The sequence below is a fragment of the Cherax quadricarinatus genome, chromosome 31 (assembly GCF_038502225.1).
Source record: "Cherax quadricarinatus isolate ZL_2023a chromosome 31, ASM3850222v1, whole genome shotgun sequence".
NCBI lineage: Eukaryota > Metazoa > Arthropoda > Malacostraca > Decapoda > Parastacidae > Cherax > Cherax quadricarinatus.
Genome location: NC_091322.1, coordinates 36907110 through 36925652, shown reverse-complemented (window position 1 = coordinate 36925652; position 18543 = coordinate 36907110). Strand labels below are relative to the sequence as shown.

Below are 18543 nucleotides of genomic sequence, written 5' to 3'. Positions count from 1 at the left end.
ACAAAAAGGCAATCAAGGAAGCTGTTCTTGCCAAAGGTTTAACTGTGTTTTCGAAGCAGAGATCGCAAGTGATGGAAGATGTTGAGAGACTGTTATTGGTGTGGATAAATGAGAAACAGATAGCAGGAGATAGCATCTCTCAAGTGATCAAAAGTGAAAAGGCTAGGAAGTTGCATGAGGATTTAATTAAAAAAATGCCTGCAACTAGTGATGATGTGAGTGAATTTAAGGCCAGCAAAGGTTGGTTTGAGAGATTTAAGAGGCGTAGTGGCATACATAGTGTGATAAGGCATGGTGAGGCTGCCCGTTCGGACCAAAAAGCAGCTGAAAAATATGTGCAGGAATTCAAGGATTACATAGAAACTGAAACCTGAACAAGTGTTTAATTGTGATGAAACAGGCCTGTTTTGGAAGAAAATGCCAAGCAGGACCTACATTACTCAGGAGGAAAAGGCACTCCCAGGACATAAGCCTATGAAAGACAGGCTTACTCTGTTGATGTGTTCCAATGCTACTGGTGATTGCAAAGTGAAGCCTTTATTAGTGTATCACTCTGAAACTCCCAGACCGTTCAGGCAAAAGAATGTCCTCAAGGAAAATTTGTGTGTGCTGTGGAGGGCAAACAGTAAGGCATGGGTCACTAGGGACTTTTTCTATGACTGGTTACACCATGCATTTGCCCCCAATGTGAAAGATTACCTAACTGAAAAGAAATTAGAACTTAAGTGCCTCCTGGTGTTAGACAATGCCCCTGGTCATCCTACAGACGTGGCAGAGCGACTTTATGGGGACATGAAATTCATTAAGGTGAAGTTTTTGCCTCCTAATGCCACTCCTCTCCTGCAGCCCATGGACCAGCAGGTTATTGCAAACTTCAAAAAACTGTACACAAAAGCTCTGTTTGAAAGGTGCTTTGTAGTGACCTCATAAACTCAACTGACTCTAAGAGACTTTTGGAGAGATCACTTTAATATCCTCAATTGTGTAAACCTTATAGGTAAGGCTTGGGAGGGAGTGACTAAGAGGACCTTGAACTCTGCTTGGAAGAAACTGTGGCCAGAATGTGTAGACCAAAGGGATTTTGAAGGGTTTCAGGCTAACCCTGAGAATCCTATGCCAGTTGAGGAATCCATTATGGCATTGGGAAAGTCCTTGGGGTTGGAGGTTAGTGGGGATGATGTGGAAGAGTTAGTGGAGGAGGACAATGAAGAACTAACCACTGATGAGCTGATAGATCAACTTCAACAGCAAGAGGCCAGACCTGAGGAAACTGGTTCGAAGGAGGGGAGAGAGAAATTGAAGAAATTGCCTACTACAAAGATTAAGGAAATCTGTGCAAAGTGGCTTGAAGTGCAAACCTTCATGGATGAAAATCACCCTCACACAGCTATTGCAAGCCGTGCTGGTGACTATTACACTGACAATGTTGTGAAACACTTTAGGGAAGTCATAAAGGAACGAGAGGTACAGGCCACTATGGACAGATATGTTGTGCGACAGAACTCCAGTGACTCTGAAGCTGGTCCTAGTGGCATTAAAAGAAGAAGGGAAGTAACCCCAGAAAAGGAATTGACACCTCAAGTCTTAATGGAAGGGGATTCCCCTTCTAAACACTAACACTCTCTCCTCCTCCCATCCCATCAATCATCACCAGATCTTCAATAAAAGTAAGTGTCATGTAATTGTGCATGCCTTTTTCAGTTTGTGTGTATTAAAATTAATATTTCATGTGGTAAATTTTTTTTTTTTTCATACTTTGGGGTGTCTTGCACGGATTAATTTGATTTCCATTATTTCTTATGGGGAAAATTCATTCGCATAACGATAATTTCGCATAACAATGAGCTCTCTTGCATGGATTAATATCGCTATGCGGGGGTCCACTGTATATTAGAAAAAAGTATTACATTATACAGTGGTACCTTGACTTACGAGTGCCCCAACTTACGAGTTTTCCAAGTTACGAGCCGTCACTCAGTCAATTTTTTGCTTTGAGTTGCGAGCCAAAATCCGAGTTATAAGCGAGCAGTTATTTTGCCGAAAAACGAATGGAAAAAATATTTACTGAAAATGACATTTGGCAAGAACCCCAGCTTAAATGGCACAACGAAAGGTGGTTTTGGAACTTGGTACAGTGGACCCCCGCATAGCGACTTTAATCCGTGCAAGAGGGCTGATTGTTATGCGAAATGATCGGTATGCGAATGAATTTTCCCCATAAGAAATAATGGAAATCAAATTAATCCGTGCAAGACACCCAAAAGTATGAAAAAAAAAATTTTACCACATGAAATATACATTTTCCTACACACAAAGAGAAGGATACATGCACAATAGTAGAGTAGTACATGCACAATATATATTGTGCATGTACTAATCTACTAAATGAAGAATAAATGACACTTACCTTTATTGAAGATGCAGCAATGACTGATGAGACACTGTGTCCTGGGAGTGCCTTTTCCTCCTGAGTACTGTAGGTCCTGTTTGGCATTTTCTTCCAGAACAGGCCTTATCACACTGTGTATGCCACTACGATTCTTAAATCTCTCAAACCAACCTTTGCTGGCTTTAAATTCACCAATATGAGCACTAGTTCCAGGCATTTTTCCCTGTTCACCTGGGTGTTAGTCGACTGGTGTGGGTTGCATCCTGGGAGACAAGATTAAGGACCCCAATGGAAATAAGTTAGACAGTCTTCGATGACACTGACTTTTTTGGGTTATCCTGGGTGGCAAATCCTCTGGGGTTAATTGTTTCTTGGTATTCTCAATAAGCCACACCAACAACGGTGCTACAGCAGCAGCAGCAGCAGCTGACAGTGCTACAGCAGCAGCAGACGATGCTACAGCAGCAGCAGACGGTGCTACAGCAGCAGCAGATGATGCTACAGCAGCAGCAGATGATGCTACAGCAGCAGCAGATGGTACTACAGCAGCAGCAGCAGCTGACAGTGGTACAACAGCAGCAGCAGCTGACAGTGCTACAGCAGCAGCAGACGATGCTACAGCAGCAGCAGACGATGCTACAGCAGCAGCAGACGGTACTACAGCAGCAGCAGACGATGCTACAGCAGCAGCAGACGATGCTACAGCAGCAGCAGACGGTACTACAGCAGCAGCAGCAGCAGCAGCTGACAGTGCTACAGCAGCAGCAGACGATGCTACAGCAGCAGCAGACGATGCTACAGCAGCAGCAGACGATGCTACAGCAGCAGCAGATGGTACTACAGCAGCAGCAGCAGCTGACAGTGGTACAACAGCAGCAGCAGCTGACAGTGCTACAGCAGCAGCAGACGATGCTACAGCAGCAGCAGACGATGCTACAGCAGCAGCAGACGGTACTACAGCAGCAGCAGCAGCTGTACCACCAATAGTAGCGATGGTTGATTGGGGTTTATTATACAACCTGGCCAGCTCGGAGACACGCACTCCAATTTCATACTTATCAATGATCTCTTTCTTCATCTCTATAGTAATTCTCACCCTTATTGCTGTAGGGTTGGCACTAGAAGCTTTCTTGGGGCCCATGGTCACTTATTTTGCAGATAAAATCACCAAGAACACTGTAATAATACGAAATGTTCCGATTGTATGCTTGGATGTTACCGCGGAGGCTGGCTGGTAAACAATGCCACCGGCGGCACATGTGAGGCTGGCTAAGAGTGCACACTGGACGCGTCTCGGACGAAGAGCGGTGAGCGGGTTTTTGGGTGGTATGCGAGGCAAAATTTTTGCGATAAAAGCGAGCAGTATGGGGATTGAACGGTATGCAATGCGTACGGTATGCGGGGGTCCACTGTACTTATAAAACAATGCTAATGCTATGTTCTCACTGGACGTAATCATGTAATTCTCTTTAGTTATTCTACAAAAAAATAAAGTTGCTAGGTTTTTGACATTTGCAAAATATCTTGCCCTTTACTCCCACACAAATCCCAAAATATTAGGAATATTTCCAATATTTCACAAGCCAATTGTAGAACAATCATTTTTTTTTATGATTCCTGTCAGTATTATTGCATTTACTTCAATAATACAAATGGTGGGCTTCATGAAATAAGGCAGTGTTTTCCTTATGAAACTAGTGATCTAGTACAGTTAGCATCTCAAAAACTCCGCTTTCTCTTACCCAGGACCAAAGAACACGTAATAGGAAAGAGCAGTAATAATTTTATATGCTCGGACTGGTCCTGGATGACCACCATATTACGGCCTATTTTATTCATTCTAGAGTATATATCATGTTTCTGTTTTACTGATAGTGTTTATGTCATATCAGATTAAATTTGAAAGATAAATAAGCCATAGAGTTGATACTAGCGTTACATTGAAATATTTTCTCCTGCCCCTCGAGACTCGGGAATTCCACTGACATAAGCAAATGCTCCCAGATGGTTCCTGATCTCCAAGGTAAATACACGGAATGGATTAATAGCATTTTAATTAATTTCAATAATGAAAATTTATTTGATACATGAGCAAATTGAGTAACCAGCTCTGTCACGGAACATATTAAACTTGTAAGTCAAGGTATCACTGTACCCATGCTGAGTGTTCAAAAGTACTTTGCAAATTACCCATCAATCTCAGGGCCTTGGTTGAGTAATCCCCAATTACAGGAGGTTTATTGTATGTAATTACCTACAGTATTTAGGTTTACGAAGAAAGATAAATTTAGGTCAGTTTTTGTGCAGATTAACCAATCTTCAGGCCTAAAAGAAATTTAACAGAATAACTTTGGACTAAGGAATTCAAAGAGGTAAGAGGGAAGCCGAGTGCCAATCTTTGAACACACCAGGGATGACGAACTTGGAATCCTTCAGCACAGGATTTAAGAATTACAGCAATTCTTAACCCTTTAGAGTTCCAAGGTTCAATTAAGGGTCCCCTGTCTAGAAAGGTTCCAGGGCCCAATCTCAACACACAAAATTGTTGAAGTTACCTCTAACCTACAGGGAACTCATCATCATCATCCTCGAGTAACAAATCAGATAGGTCTAACTCCATCTCAAGGGAAGTGAGGAAATGAGATGTGAATAATGACCGTTTGGACTTGTTTTCAAAATTCATAAGAAAGACAGAGATACAGCAAAAATCAAGAATGAAAAAGGTCTTAGAATGGACCATGCCATAACATACAAAAAGCACATCCAAATCCCTCCAGTATTTCTACATCGGAACATTAAAGAGTTAAACCTATACGTAGAAATGCTACTGACATGTTTCAATAATGTTTTACATATCCTAATGGAAATGAGGGATAATATATGGATACAGATACTGTAACTCTTGTACAAAAAATTAATGGACAAGTTCACATTTAAAATACATAAAAATGAGCAAATCATAAAACATGATTCTTTTATTCTTGTTGCACTATGAATATCCTTCCTGTTTCCTACCTGACTGCTGAAGGAGGTTGACAATTTCAGATTTCTCAAGAAATGCTGCATATGGAATTCCTCGCATCTCTAACAATGTTCGAATCTGGGACACTGATAGATTCCTTAGAGGATTTACAATCTGTTACAGAAAAAAAAAAAAGTTTTTGCAATTAGGACAATAATTTAACATAAAGTCTTACAATCACACCTTCTCCTAATTTCCACACTCCGAATTTTCTGCATAATATTTACACCACACATTGCCCTTAAACAGGACATCTCCGCTGCCTCCAACCGTCTCCTCGCTGCTGCATTTACCACCCAAGCTTCACACCCATATAAGAGTGTTGGTACTACTATACTTTCATACATTCCCTTCTTTGCCTCCATAGATAACGTTTTTTGACTCCACATATACCTCAACGCACCACTCACCTTTTTTCCCTCATCAATTCTATGATTAACCTCATCCTTCATAAATCCATCCGCCGACACGTCAACTCCCAAGTATCTGAAAACATTCACTTCTTCCATACTCCTCCTCCCCAATTTGATATCCAATTTTTCTTTATCTAAATCATTTGACACCCTCATCACCTTACTCTTTTCTATGTTCACTTTCAACTTTCTACCTTTACACACATTCCCAAACTCATCCACTAACCTTTGCAATTTTTCTTTAGAATCTCCCATAAGCACAGTATCATCAGCAAAAAGTAACTGTGTCAATTCCCATTTTGAATTTGATTCCCCATAATTTAATCCCACCCCTCTCCCAAACACCCTAGCATTTACTTCCTTTACAACCCCATCTATAAATATATTAAACAACCATGGTGACATTACACATCCCTGTCTAAGACCTACTTTTACCGGGAAGTAGTCTCCCTCTCTTCTACACACCCTAACCTGAGCCTCACTATCCTCATAAAAACTCTTTACAGCATTTAATAACTTACCACCTATTCCATATACTTGCAACATCTGCCACATTGCTCCTCTATCCACTCTATCATATGCCTTTTCTAAATCCATAAATGCAATAAAAACTTCCCTATCTTTATCTAAATACTGTTCACATATATGCTTCAATGTAAACACCTGATCTACACATCCCCTACCCACTCTAAAACCTCCTTGCTCATCCGCAATCCTACATTCTGTCTTACCTCTAATTCTTTCAATTATAACCCTACCGTACACTTTTCCTGGTATACTCAGTAAGCTTATTCCTCTATAATTTTTACAGTCTCTTTTGTCCCCTTTCCCTTTATATAAAGGGACTATACATGCTCTCTGCCAATCCCTAGGTACCTTCCCCTCTTTCATACATTTATTAAACAAAAGTACCAACCACTCCAACACTATATCCCCCCCTGCTTTTAACATTTCTGTCATGATCCCATCAGTTCCAGCTGCTTTACCCCCTTTCATTTTACGTAATGCCTCACGTACCTCCCCCACACTTACATTCTGCTCTTCTTCACTCCTAAAAGATGGTATACCTCCCTGACCAGTGCATGAAATTACTGCCTCTGTTTCTTCCTTAACATTTAAAAGTTCCTCAAAATATTCTCGCCATCTACCCAATACCTCCATCTCCCCATCTACTAACTCCCCTACTCTGTTTTTAACTGACAAATCCATATTTTCCCTAGGCTTTCTTAACTTGTTTAACTCACTCCAAAATTTTTTCTTATTTTCATTAAAATTTCTTGACAGTGCCTCTCCCACTCTATCATCTGCTCTCCTTTTGCACTCTCTCACCACTCTCTTTACCTTTCTTTTACTCTCCATATACTCTGCTCTTCTTATAACACTTCTGCTTTGTAAAAACCTCTCATAAGCTACCTTTTTCTCTTTTATCACACCCTTTACTTCATCATTCCACCAATCACTCCTCTTTCCTCCTGCCCCCACCCTCCTATAACCACAAACTTCTGCCCCACATTCTAATACTGCATTTTTAAAACTATTCCAACCCTCTTCAACCCCCCCACTACTCATCTTTGCACTAGCCCACCTTTCTGCCAATAGTCGCTTATATCTCACCCGAACTTCCTCCTCCCTTAGTTTATACACTTTCACTTCCCTCTTACTTGTTGTTGCCACCTTCCTCTTTTCCCATCTACCTCTTACTCTAACTGTAGCTACAACTAAATAATGATCCGATATATCAGTTGCCCCTCTATAAACATGTACATCCTGGAGCCTACCCATCAACCTTTTATCCACCAATACATAATCTAATAAACTACTTTCATTACGTGCTACATCATACCTTGTATATTTATTTATCCTCTTTTTCATAAAATATGTATTACTTATTACCAAATTTCTTTCTACACATAGCTCAATTAAAGGCTCCCCATTTACATTTACCCCTGGCACCCCAAATTTACCTACTACTCCCTCCATAACATTTTTACCCACTTTAGCATTAAAATCCCCAACCACCATTACTCTCACACTTGATTCAAAACTCCCCACGCATTCACTCAACATTTCCCAAAATCTCTCTCTCTCCTCTACACTTCTCTCTTCTCCAGGTGCATACACGCTTAGAAAAATTAAAATGCATAGGAAAATTAATTAACCTCCACACTCCTCTAAACCACAATACAATTTGTGCACTTCTGCTGTACAAGGGTCAAGGTCCGAGTATGGCAATACAGTAGGGCCCTACTTATGCGGAAGGTTAGGTTCCAGGCTACTGCCAGAAAGCAGACATCGCCAGAAAGAAGAATGCCATTTTTTTTCACTTATAAATGCACATAAATGCCAGATAACAAGTTTACAGTAACACATATTAAGTTAGCAATAGAACTAGGCATTAAAAACAATAAAAACTAAAATACACACACACAGTACACCCATTACTTACCTTAATTGTAGTCTTAATGTAGGGTGAAAGGTGAGTTTTATTTGTAGGAAGTCAGGTGGTAGCCAGCCAAGGCAGCACTCCCCGCCCCACCACCACCCACATGTAATGTAAACAAACCAGGCAAACGCATCTGGTTTTCATCACTTTACACTGTGTACAAGTTGTCTCCATGTTGATATAGTGGAATAAATAAAGAGGAACACTCCCATTTTACTGTAACACCATTTTTAGAAGAAATGACGCTCTGAGTGAGGGCATACAAAAGGAATAATTTTCTAGTTACCCCCAAAAATATTATAGTGGCACATTTTCTCTGATGTTGGACTGCAAGTCACCTGGCTACAAGTCCTACAAGTCACCTGGTTACCACATCTCATATTTATGTTAATTTATTCTACTGTGAGGTGTATTTATCATGTTTTTATGTTACGTAGCATGTTTATTATATATTTTTGAAAAAAATATCATAGATGGATTAATGGAAATATCTATATTAACGTAATATACAACATTTAATGTGCCCAAGAGATTATGTATTATGCTAAGAGTAGAGAGACTCTTAGTGATTTTAATGTGTGCCTGCATGCCAGCACCGTGTGTAAGTATATTAAGGTACAGGTACACAAGTATAATTATCAGAGTACATATAAAATGTGCAATAACTTTAAAACACTTGAAATTTTGGGAAGTTTCAAAAACATAATAGAGAGATGAGCTCACAGAGAATGTAAACAAACCAGGTGGGGTGTGCCATATTTGAAAGACCGCTCGTCATATATCAACTTTTCGTCATAATTTGAAATCACTATAATGGCGGAATGCAGTAAAGCGGGGCCCTACTGTGATTACTATTATGACACAGCTTTTAGAGAAACAAAGTAATGCTTCTATGACATCAGGCAATCAAAAAATAAGCTAATGAAATTAACAGTTTGGCAAACTGTAATAAGAGAATCATATAGTGAAGAAAGGGGAATGACAGGGTATCATATCTTGTTTAGGAGAAAGAGCTTTAAGTCATTGATACCTTTCACCAAGGCCGTATTTGATAAACAAAATACAGTGTACCCTCAGCTAATGATATTAATCCATTCCAGAGAGCTCATTGTTAGACGAAATTATCGTTAGCCGAATTAATTTTCCCCATAAGAAATAATGGAAATCCAATTAATCCGTTCCAGACAGCCAAAAGTATTAAAATTTTTTTTTTTTCATGAAATATACATTTCCCTACAAAGAAAACAATGAGAGATGCACAATAACTATATAAATAAATGTTAAAATGACACTTACCTTTATTGAGTAGTATTGATGAGTGATGAGACACTTTTTTTCTTGAACACTTTGGGATTTTCAGAGTGATACACGAGTAAAGGCTTCACTTTGCAATCCCCACTAGCATTACAACAAAACAAGAAAGTTAGCCTGTCTTTCATAGGCTTGTGTCCTGGGAGTGCCTATTCCTCTTGAGTAATTACCTGGAGTTTACCTGGAGAGAGTTCTGGGGGTCAACGCCCCCGCAGCCCGGTCTGTGACCAGGCCTCCTGGCGGATCAGAGCCTGATCAACCAGTCTGTTACTGCTGCCTGCACGTAAACCAACGTACGAGCCACAGCCCGGCTGGTCAGGAACCGACTTTAGGTGCTTGTCCAGTGCCAGCTTGAAGACTGCCAGGGGTCTGTTGGTAATCCCCCTTATGTATGCTGGGAGGCAGTTGAACAGTCTCGGGCCCCTGACACTTATTGTATGGTCTCTTAACGTGCTAGTGACACCCCTGCTTTTCATTGGGGGGATGTTGCATCGTCTGCCAAGCCTTTTGCTTTCGTAGTGAGTGATTTTCGTGTGCAAGTTCGGTACTAGTCCCTCTAGGATTTTCCAGGTGTATATAATCATGTATCTCTCCCGCCTGCGTTCCAGGGAATACAGGTTTAGGAAGCTCAAGCACTCCCAGTAATTGAGGTGTTTTATCTCCGTTATGCGCGCCGTGAAGGTTCTCTGTACATTTTCTAGGTCAGCAATTTCACCTGCCTTGAAAGGTGCTGTTAATGTGCAGCAATATTCCAGCCTAGATAGAACAAGTGACCTGAAGAGTGTCATCATGGGCTTGGCCTCCCTAGTTTTGAAGGTTCTCATTATCCATCCTGTTATTTTTCTAGCAGATGCAATTGATACAATGTTATGGTCCTTGAAGGTGAGATCCTCCGACATGATCACTCCCAGGTCTTTGACGTTGATGTTTCGCTCTATTTTGTGACCAAATTTGTTTTGTACTGTTTGGCATTTTCTTCCAGAACAGGCCTTATCCAGAACAGGCCTTATCACACTGTGTATGCCACTACAATTCTTAAATCTCTCAAACCAACCTTTGCTGGCCTTAAATTCACCAATATGAGCACTAGTTCCAGGCATTTTTCCTGTTCACCTGGGTGTTAGTCGACTGGTGTGAGTCGCATCCTGGGGGACAAGATCAAGGACCCCAATGGAAATAAGTTAGACAGTCCTCGATGACTCATTGACTTCCTTGGGTTATCTCGGTAATTGTTTCTCGTTAAGCCACACCAACAACACTCTCTCCACATCTTCAAGTAGTACAGCTGATGGTGGTGGAGCAAGAGCTGACAGTGGTGCAGCAGCAGGTGACCGTGGTACAGCAGCAGCTGACCGTGGTACAGCAGCAGCAGCAGCTGACCGTGGTACAACAGCAGCTGATGGTGGTGCAGCAGCAGCTGACCGTGGTACAGCAGCAGCTGCCGGTGGTGCAGCAGCAGCTGACCGTGGTACAGCAGCAGCAGCAGCTGACGGTGGTACAGCAGCAGCTGTTCAATGATGTTTTTCTTAAATTCAATCGTATTTCTCACCTTCTTTACCACAGGCTTGGCACTGGGAGCTTTCTTTGGAGCCATGGTAGCTTATTTAGTACTTGCAAGCACTAAAATGAGTGGAATATTATGAAATATTTCTTAGGAGCACGTGAGGGGACCTTCGCTCACTGGTAAACAATGCCAGACTGGCTGGGTAGGGAGGCCGCCCCGGCTCACACCGTGCGTACGCGTCCCGGACGAACTACTATTCACGAGTCAGCCTATGATTAGCGAGCCCATGTTTATAAGAAAATATCCCTATGATTTCCGAAATCTATGATTCCCGAGAACTACGGGACTACTTAAAAATAACTCAGTATTACTCAAACTTTTTTTCTGTATATGTTGTGAGTAATAAGCGCTACAAATAAGGTAAATATTGGACAGTTGTGCTGGAAGCCTAGAAAGTTCTCATCTTGCGCAGGAGTGAAGACGCCATCAATTCAGTCTACTTAACCATCCTTTTGTTCAGTCTCTCTGTACACCAGATATTTAGCAACAGACCATTTGAATCCAAAACTCTAGCACTAATCAGGATTGCATTACAGGGCACCATTATTACCTATCCAAGTGTACACAAAAGTTTGTTTATTATAACACTGTACTTTCACAATTATGTTATTAATGCTTTGTTCCATGTCAATTTCATTCATCAATTAGTGATTGTAACTCACAGACTATTACATCTTTCTGAGATAAATTTATCAAGGCTTATCATTCACCAAAACAGTTCACATAATTGCTATCAATCTTAACTATTCGGATGAACTATAATTATTTAATTAATTACGCCTGAAATATTATAGTGCTCTATAATTTCACATAATATCTTTCATGAAAGATACACTGAATGATAAGAGGATACCTTTGGTAACTCTGATAATAAGATCCAACAAGAAATGGGCATTGACTTTACAGAAGGAAAAAAAATTGGAGAAGGGATATCAGAGACCTTCCATTTGAAAGTTATACCCCCGATGTTCACAGAAGCTATGATTAAGTTTGACAATACGTGACATGCAATGACTTTACCTTGTGTGTCACCTTTGCCCTTTATAATTATCCACCGAAATTTTTACAAATTTATACAAGAATTATTATCTGTATAGATAAATAACATTCAGTTTGAATAATACATGAATTTCCATAAGAGTAAATTGTGTATTTTTCCTGAGTATGGCTTTCATGAACACTTGTATATACACCAGTACAGTACTACAATATAGAAGTGGTTTATATCAATAATAAACAGTAATAATAATAAAATTATACCTGATAAGAAGCATAGCCAGTGTCCCACCAGAATCCTAATTCGACAATCCATGTGACAACTACCAGCACTGCTAGGTACAGTACAAGAAGAGCAGGTCTACGCCACATCTTAGCAGTCTGAGTATCTTGAAACTCACTACTGCATTTGACCTAGAAATTTAAAAAAAATTAAAACAATCTACTATGATGCAACACAGTTTGGGAAATATTGAAATGAACTAAAACTGCATAAAGCAATTACCTGTACTCAATATAAAGCAAAGTGCTACAAAAAAAAAAGTAAACTGAATAAACATGACTAATATTTAGGGTATCTAGGTAATTTTTCCGAAATTTTACACATTTCCTCTCCATGTTTCTAATAAGTTATTCCAAGAATTAATAATAAAACATCCACCTACTAATTTTAAGCTAGACATGATTCTGAGTTTTAGCATAAGTAAAATGCACAGTAATGCAGTATTTCCTTGTTAATTTTAATTTCAAGATTGATTTTGTTGAATTGCAAATGCTTTAGTGTACAGATTTTGGCTAAAGTGTATAAAAAAAATCCTATTGTCAAGCCATTTAAATGTTTAAAACTAACAATGAGCTGGCAATAGCACTGCTCTAATTGAATGTTGCCTACTACAAGTTTCTGAGAAACAAAGCCCCTCCAGACAGTTCTCTATATTTTTCATGCGTTCATCTCTGTGATACGAGCAATTCTGCATTTTTCCATGATGAGGTAATCAGTTCACAACAGTGAATTTTCATTTTCCATCATACTAGGTTTAACACTGGGATTCAACTGAAGGATGGTAAACAAATATAATTATTTTTGTCAATACCAAAGCAAAATATCTTAAAAAGAAAAAAAAAGACAATGCAGTTTAGTTGATCCAGTGAATGAAACTGGTCTGAAATTTTAATAAAATATTCATTTTCCATAAAAATGTGAAAAAAAATTCCCAAGGCCACGAAATAATGAATCTAGTTTTAAAAATGCTCTTAATTAACCAATTTTCAGAAGTAAATTTTCATTATTTCTAATGTTCTTCACAATTATTATGGATTACTTTGAGTGAGAATCAAAACATGCATGTCTACCGCACTGGAAATTAAAATGAAACTTACATGATAAGGATCAACCTTGTGACCTGTAAGGTCTAAATATCACACCAAGCTCCTCTATTCCTAAACTAGAACTTTTATTTTTTTAAGGTGAAAATTGTTTCACTGATGTTAGTCTTTGACTTTCACAGTGACATCAATTATTTTTTTTTTATTAAAAAAAAAAAAAATTTTTTTTTATTATCACACCGGCCGATTCCCACCAAGGCAGGGTGGCCCGAAAAAGAAAAACTTTCACCATCATTCACTCCATCACTGTCTTGCCAGAAGGGTGCTTTACACTACAGTTTTTAAACTGCAACATTAACACCCCTCCTTCAGAGTGCAGGCACTGTACTTCCCATCTCCAGGACTCAAGTCCGGCCTGCCGGTTTCCCTGAATCCCTTCATAATTATTATCATTATAATAATCAAAACAAGGGAGACAGAGACATCAAACATAATATAGCAATGAATTAGACATGTATGAAACACTTCGGTATCTTTACTGATGGACTGATTACCTCAAACTCCTGATATTCAATCATTCTTCTCTGCATTGGACTGAGAATGCCACTGGTTGGCAAAACGTTTCCACAATAAAGATACCCAAGTGTTGCACAAGTGTCTAATTCATCAACCTGGTGGCTCTCTGAACCAGTTACCTACATAATACAGCAACTTTATAACTAGATCAAAGGTATGAGATAATATACATATGCAACACCTGGGTATCTTTATATTAAGAAGCAAAGTACTCAACTAGACCTAGATTATGTTAGACTAGGTTACTTCAGTAAGGAAGATTACTTTCATGAGATAAAGTAGATTAGGTAGACGACATTTTAGTCAGACTTTTTTTTTTTTTTTAGCACAATTAATAAACCAGGATAACCCAATAGTCAATATATATCTGTCCTATTTTCACTGGGGTCCTCTGATTCTCTTTCTCAGGATGCAGCCCAAAACAGTCAGCTAACAGCCAGGTACCTACTTACAGCTAGGTGAACAGAGGCAACAGGTCTAAGGAAACATGCCCAACATTTCCACTAGTGCTGGGATGGAACCCAGGTCCTTCAGATGTGAGCTGAAGGCGGTACCACTTGAGCCACCTGCCACCATAGTACTACCTACTGAAACAAAAACCAAATGCATCTACTGTGATTTCTGATATATATTTCACCTTGCTATATAATGTTAAAAGCATCAGAAACATAAGAGAAGAAAAAAATCAAGGTACTTCCACATCATTCATTATTATTAATTAAAACTAAGCGCTAAACCCACAACAGACTACGTCATTCAGAATGTTAAGAGAATTTTCAGAAGTCACTGCAACCACTATGAAAATATTGAAGGTAGACCTGTGATGGCTATGTCATTCCTATTATTGTTATTATTATTATTATTATTATTATTATTATTATTATTATTATTATTATTATTATTATTATTATGGGGCAGCACTAAACCCGTAAGGGTTATAAAGCGCCAAGAAGGCATGGGAGTGATTTAGGTTCAATCTAAGGGAGTCAGGTTCAATTCCTCATTATTATATAATTATGATGGAGTGCTAAACCCGTACGATTATACAACGCATGTGGGGGGGAGATGAAAGGTATACAGGCTGAATTCAGGGAACCAGAGCACAGATCCAATTCCCTAGATCAAGAGCCCCTCACCAGCGTCAAGGAACCTCCCTTGAAGGGTTCAATTCCTCAGATCAAGATCCTCTCTAGGAAAAAATAACTTCGCATAATTCTGTTATCACCATTAATATACTAACTAATATTATGTCATTCTTCGTGGTGTTGTGCTGGTCACTACACCACACTGCTATGCACTAATATACAAGAACTATTTACAACCTTACCGAGGAAAAAAATGTAATTGCTCTTACGCTATAAGTTATCAAACTCTGGCAGGTTCGAGACCACTAAAACACGCTAAATACGACGCGGAAACAACATTGTAGAAGCCCAAAAAAAAAAAGGAGTAATGAGCCCTGGCCTCGGAGCTGACCAATCACAGTCGACCTTACAAACTATCCTTCCAGGGACTATTAATATAAATATTTACTAGTAATATATTACTTAACAAATATATATTGCATTTATTACATAACTAAAAAAAATATTTGTTACATTGCCTGTTAGAATATATGTAGTTTAACATAAGATGGAGCATTAATGAGCGTAATTTTATATATTTTGATGTCACATGAAATAACATTTCCCGCCATGAAACTATACTCCATAAGCAGTAATAGCAATCATTATGAAGAAAGAAAGAGAAGGCCTGAGCTTGCTACCATCTGCAGCTCACAAGACTGCCATCCCCACGAGCCCCTTTGGGGCGGGGCAGATGGCAGACCAGAGGCCTAGTTTCTCCCTACGAGCCCCGTGAGGGCGGGGACTGTGGCTAGGCCTGGGGACACTTGGTCCCAAAGATGAGGGGGTACTTGTACCTTCTCCCATGGGAGACTTAGGTCTCGAGATACTCCCCAGATAGGGAGCCAAGGCCGGGTCACCACTACTTGGAAAAGACCCGGGCCGGGAGAGTACCGGCGAATAAAAAAAAAAAGCAATCATTATCATAATCACAGATTAACACTGTTAATAAGAATATAGTAATAATATATTTTTGTTTACTGAAAAGCTCAAGTTAGGCATCCCAACAGGTGGACTATTATGGTAGGTTGTAGTAGGTTCGCCGGTCTTGTCCCGGCCCGGGTCTTTTCCATAGCACATATATGTCGGCTACCATAATCTATACAACATTTCACAAGAACTTGATGTTTTCCTAATACACCCATGAATAACCCATCACACAAGGATAGGTTTTCTGTCATTCCATAACCATCGATAAATGATTTCTTAAGTAAGTTTATTCAGGTATCCACAGATATAGTTACTAGATTAACATACATAGCAGCATATGTGTAGAGAACCTAGGATAACCCCCCCCCTCACAAAAAATCAAAATTATTTATTTCCATTGGGGTCTATAGTTATTCCTTCATATATTTCATCATCTCGTCAATGGAAGCCATCCAGGTGTGGTATACATGGCAGGAAAACCATCCCAGGTGTCAGTCAGAGATGGGAGACGTGTGAAAACATTGTAGATGGTGCCCATTTTTTTGTTTTTGTTTTGAGGTAGGTGTCCCGCAGTTTGGTTGATAGCGCACTCGCCTCAGACACTGAGGTCCGTGGATCGATACTCGGTATGGGTGGAAACATCGGGTATGTTTCCTTAAGACACCTACTGTCCCTGTTTACTTAGCAGTAAAATAGATACTCGGGTATTAACCAACTGGTGTGGGTCGCATCCTGGGAACAAAATTAACTTAATTTTCCCGAAATGCTCACAACAATGTATCTACCACAGCTGCTAGGAAGATGATAGGATGGATAATGAGAACTTTCATAACTAAAGATGCTAAGCCCATGATGATTCTCTTCAAATCACTGGTTCTCTCTAGGCTGGAGTATTGCTGTACACTAATAACCTTTTCAAGGCAGGCGATATTGCAGACCTAGAGAATATACAGAGAATTTTCACAGTTCGAATAAGTTCGATAAATCACCTAAATTACTGGGAACAGTTGAAGTCCCTTGATTTGTACTCCCTGGAATGCAGACGAGAAAGGTGCATGTGACATGCAAAGAGTATGTTGCATTTTATTTGGCGTATGTCACACTACCATATAGGCTGCCTCCCAACTAGCGAACCGGGTGCTAAGGGCTTAATGCTCAACAGGGCACCCTTTGTTAAGTCACTTCAATGGCCACTCACAGGCAAGCCCGCCAAAGCTGAAGCAACATGGTTCACTTGTGGTAAGCGAATTGACAGACTTGCCTAGCTGCTGGTTGAGCACAGTGCACACACTCTGGCTTCTGCTTTGCCACCTGTCGCCATAGTGTACACTTACTATTCCATCTGTACATATTGTACATACTTGTATATATCTGGTGATGGCAAATATACATTATATTCTATTGTTGAGTTTTGTTTGCTACACATTCCCATTATGACCCGGTCTCTTAGGCCATTCTTTACCTGTGTTCGTAATAGTACATGATAATATAGACTCGGTAAATCCTAGAGGGACTAGTACCAAATTTGCACACGAAAATTACTCCCTACGAAAGCAAAAGACTCGGCAGGTGATGCAACATCCCTCCAATGAATAGCAGGGGCACCAGGAGTACGCTAAGAGAAAACACAGTAAGTGTCAGGGGCCCAAGACTGTTCAACAGCCTCCCAGCATACATATGGGGAATTACCAATAGTCCGCTTGCTGTCTTCAAGAAGGCACTGGACAGGCACTTACCTGACCAGCCGGGCTGTGGTTCATACATCTGTTTATATACGGCCAGCAATAACAGCCTGGTTGCCCCTGATACACCACGAGGCCCTGGTCTAAGACCGGGCCGCGAGGGAATTGACCCCCGAAACCCTCTCCAGGTATAAAAAGGGGCTTTCTATATAGTATGTCATTAATGTCAGCTTGGTCTATATACATCGTACTTATAGAAATAAAGATTATTATTACCACCTGGGTTCATCTGGAGTCAGGACGTGACGACTGATGTTTTCTAGTATGCAAGATTATTTAGGTAAAGGTATACATAAGTATAATTATCATACATAGTGTAAATTAACTAGGAGAACCCTCAAAAAATCAGTGACTTATTTCCATTGGAGTCGCTTGCCAGTCGCAATGTAGCTCATTCTTTGCTGATTATCATACTCATAGCACCTGGGAGAAACAGGTGATGAAGTTTGATCTGTGGAGAGGGTAGGTTCATTTCCTTTGATCATGAGCCCTTCAACAGCATCAAGGTCCTTCAAGGGAACTCTGTTGAGTCATGATGTGTTTAATGGGTTTTTAGTACATATTGTTTTTGTAGACTGCTGTTGTTCGCTAACTCACCCAACAGTGTAGAGGTTGTAAGTAGTGACAACCATATATATCAGGGTGTCTGAATGAAAAACAGAATGAACATCCGATGAATTAAAATAAAATCTTTTGAACAGTCCAAC

The 18543-nt window shown here is 39.8% G+C and overlaps 1 protein-coding gene across 7 annotated transcripts in view; it reads right to left on the bottom strand.

The window, feature by feature from the left end:
- Window positions 1-15536, bottom strand: part of LOC128697002 (E3 ubiquitin-protein ligase RNF103) — a 55784-nt gene extending 40248 nt beyond the window's left edge. The window contains exons 1-4 of one of the 7 annotated variants that reach the window (XM_070090375.1): window positions 15395-15536; window positions 14489-14627; window positions 12403-12552; window positions 5405-5525 (exon numbers count right to left, since the gene is read on the bottom strand). In XM_070090375.1, coding sequence (XP_069946476.1) covers window positions 5405-5525; window positions 12403-12510 — 229 coding nt within the window. In that variant the 5' untranslated portion in view covers window positions 12511-12552; window positions 14489-14627; window positions 15395-15536. Of the gene's footprint in view, window positions 1-5404; window positions 5526-12402; window positions 12553-14488; window positions 14628-15367 lie in introns of all 7 variants that reach the window. The other 6 variants (XM_053788503.2, XM_070090376.1, XM_070090373.1 and 3 more) reach the window with 6 other exon arrangements.
- Window positions 15537-18543: the final 3007 nt, after the last annotated feature.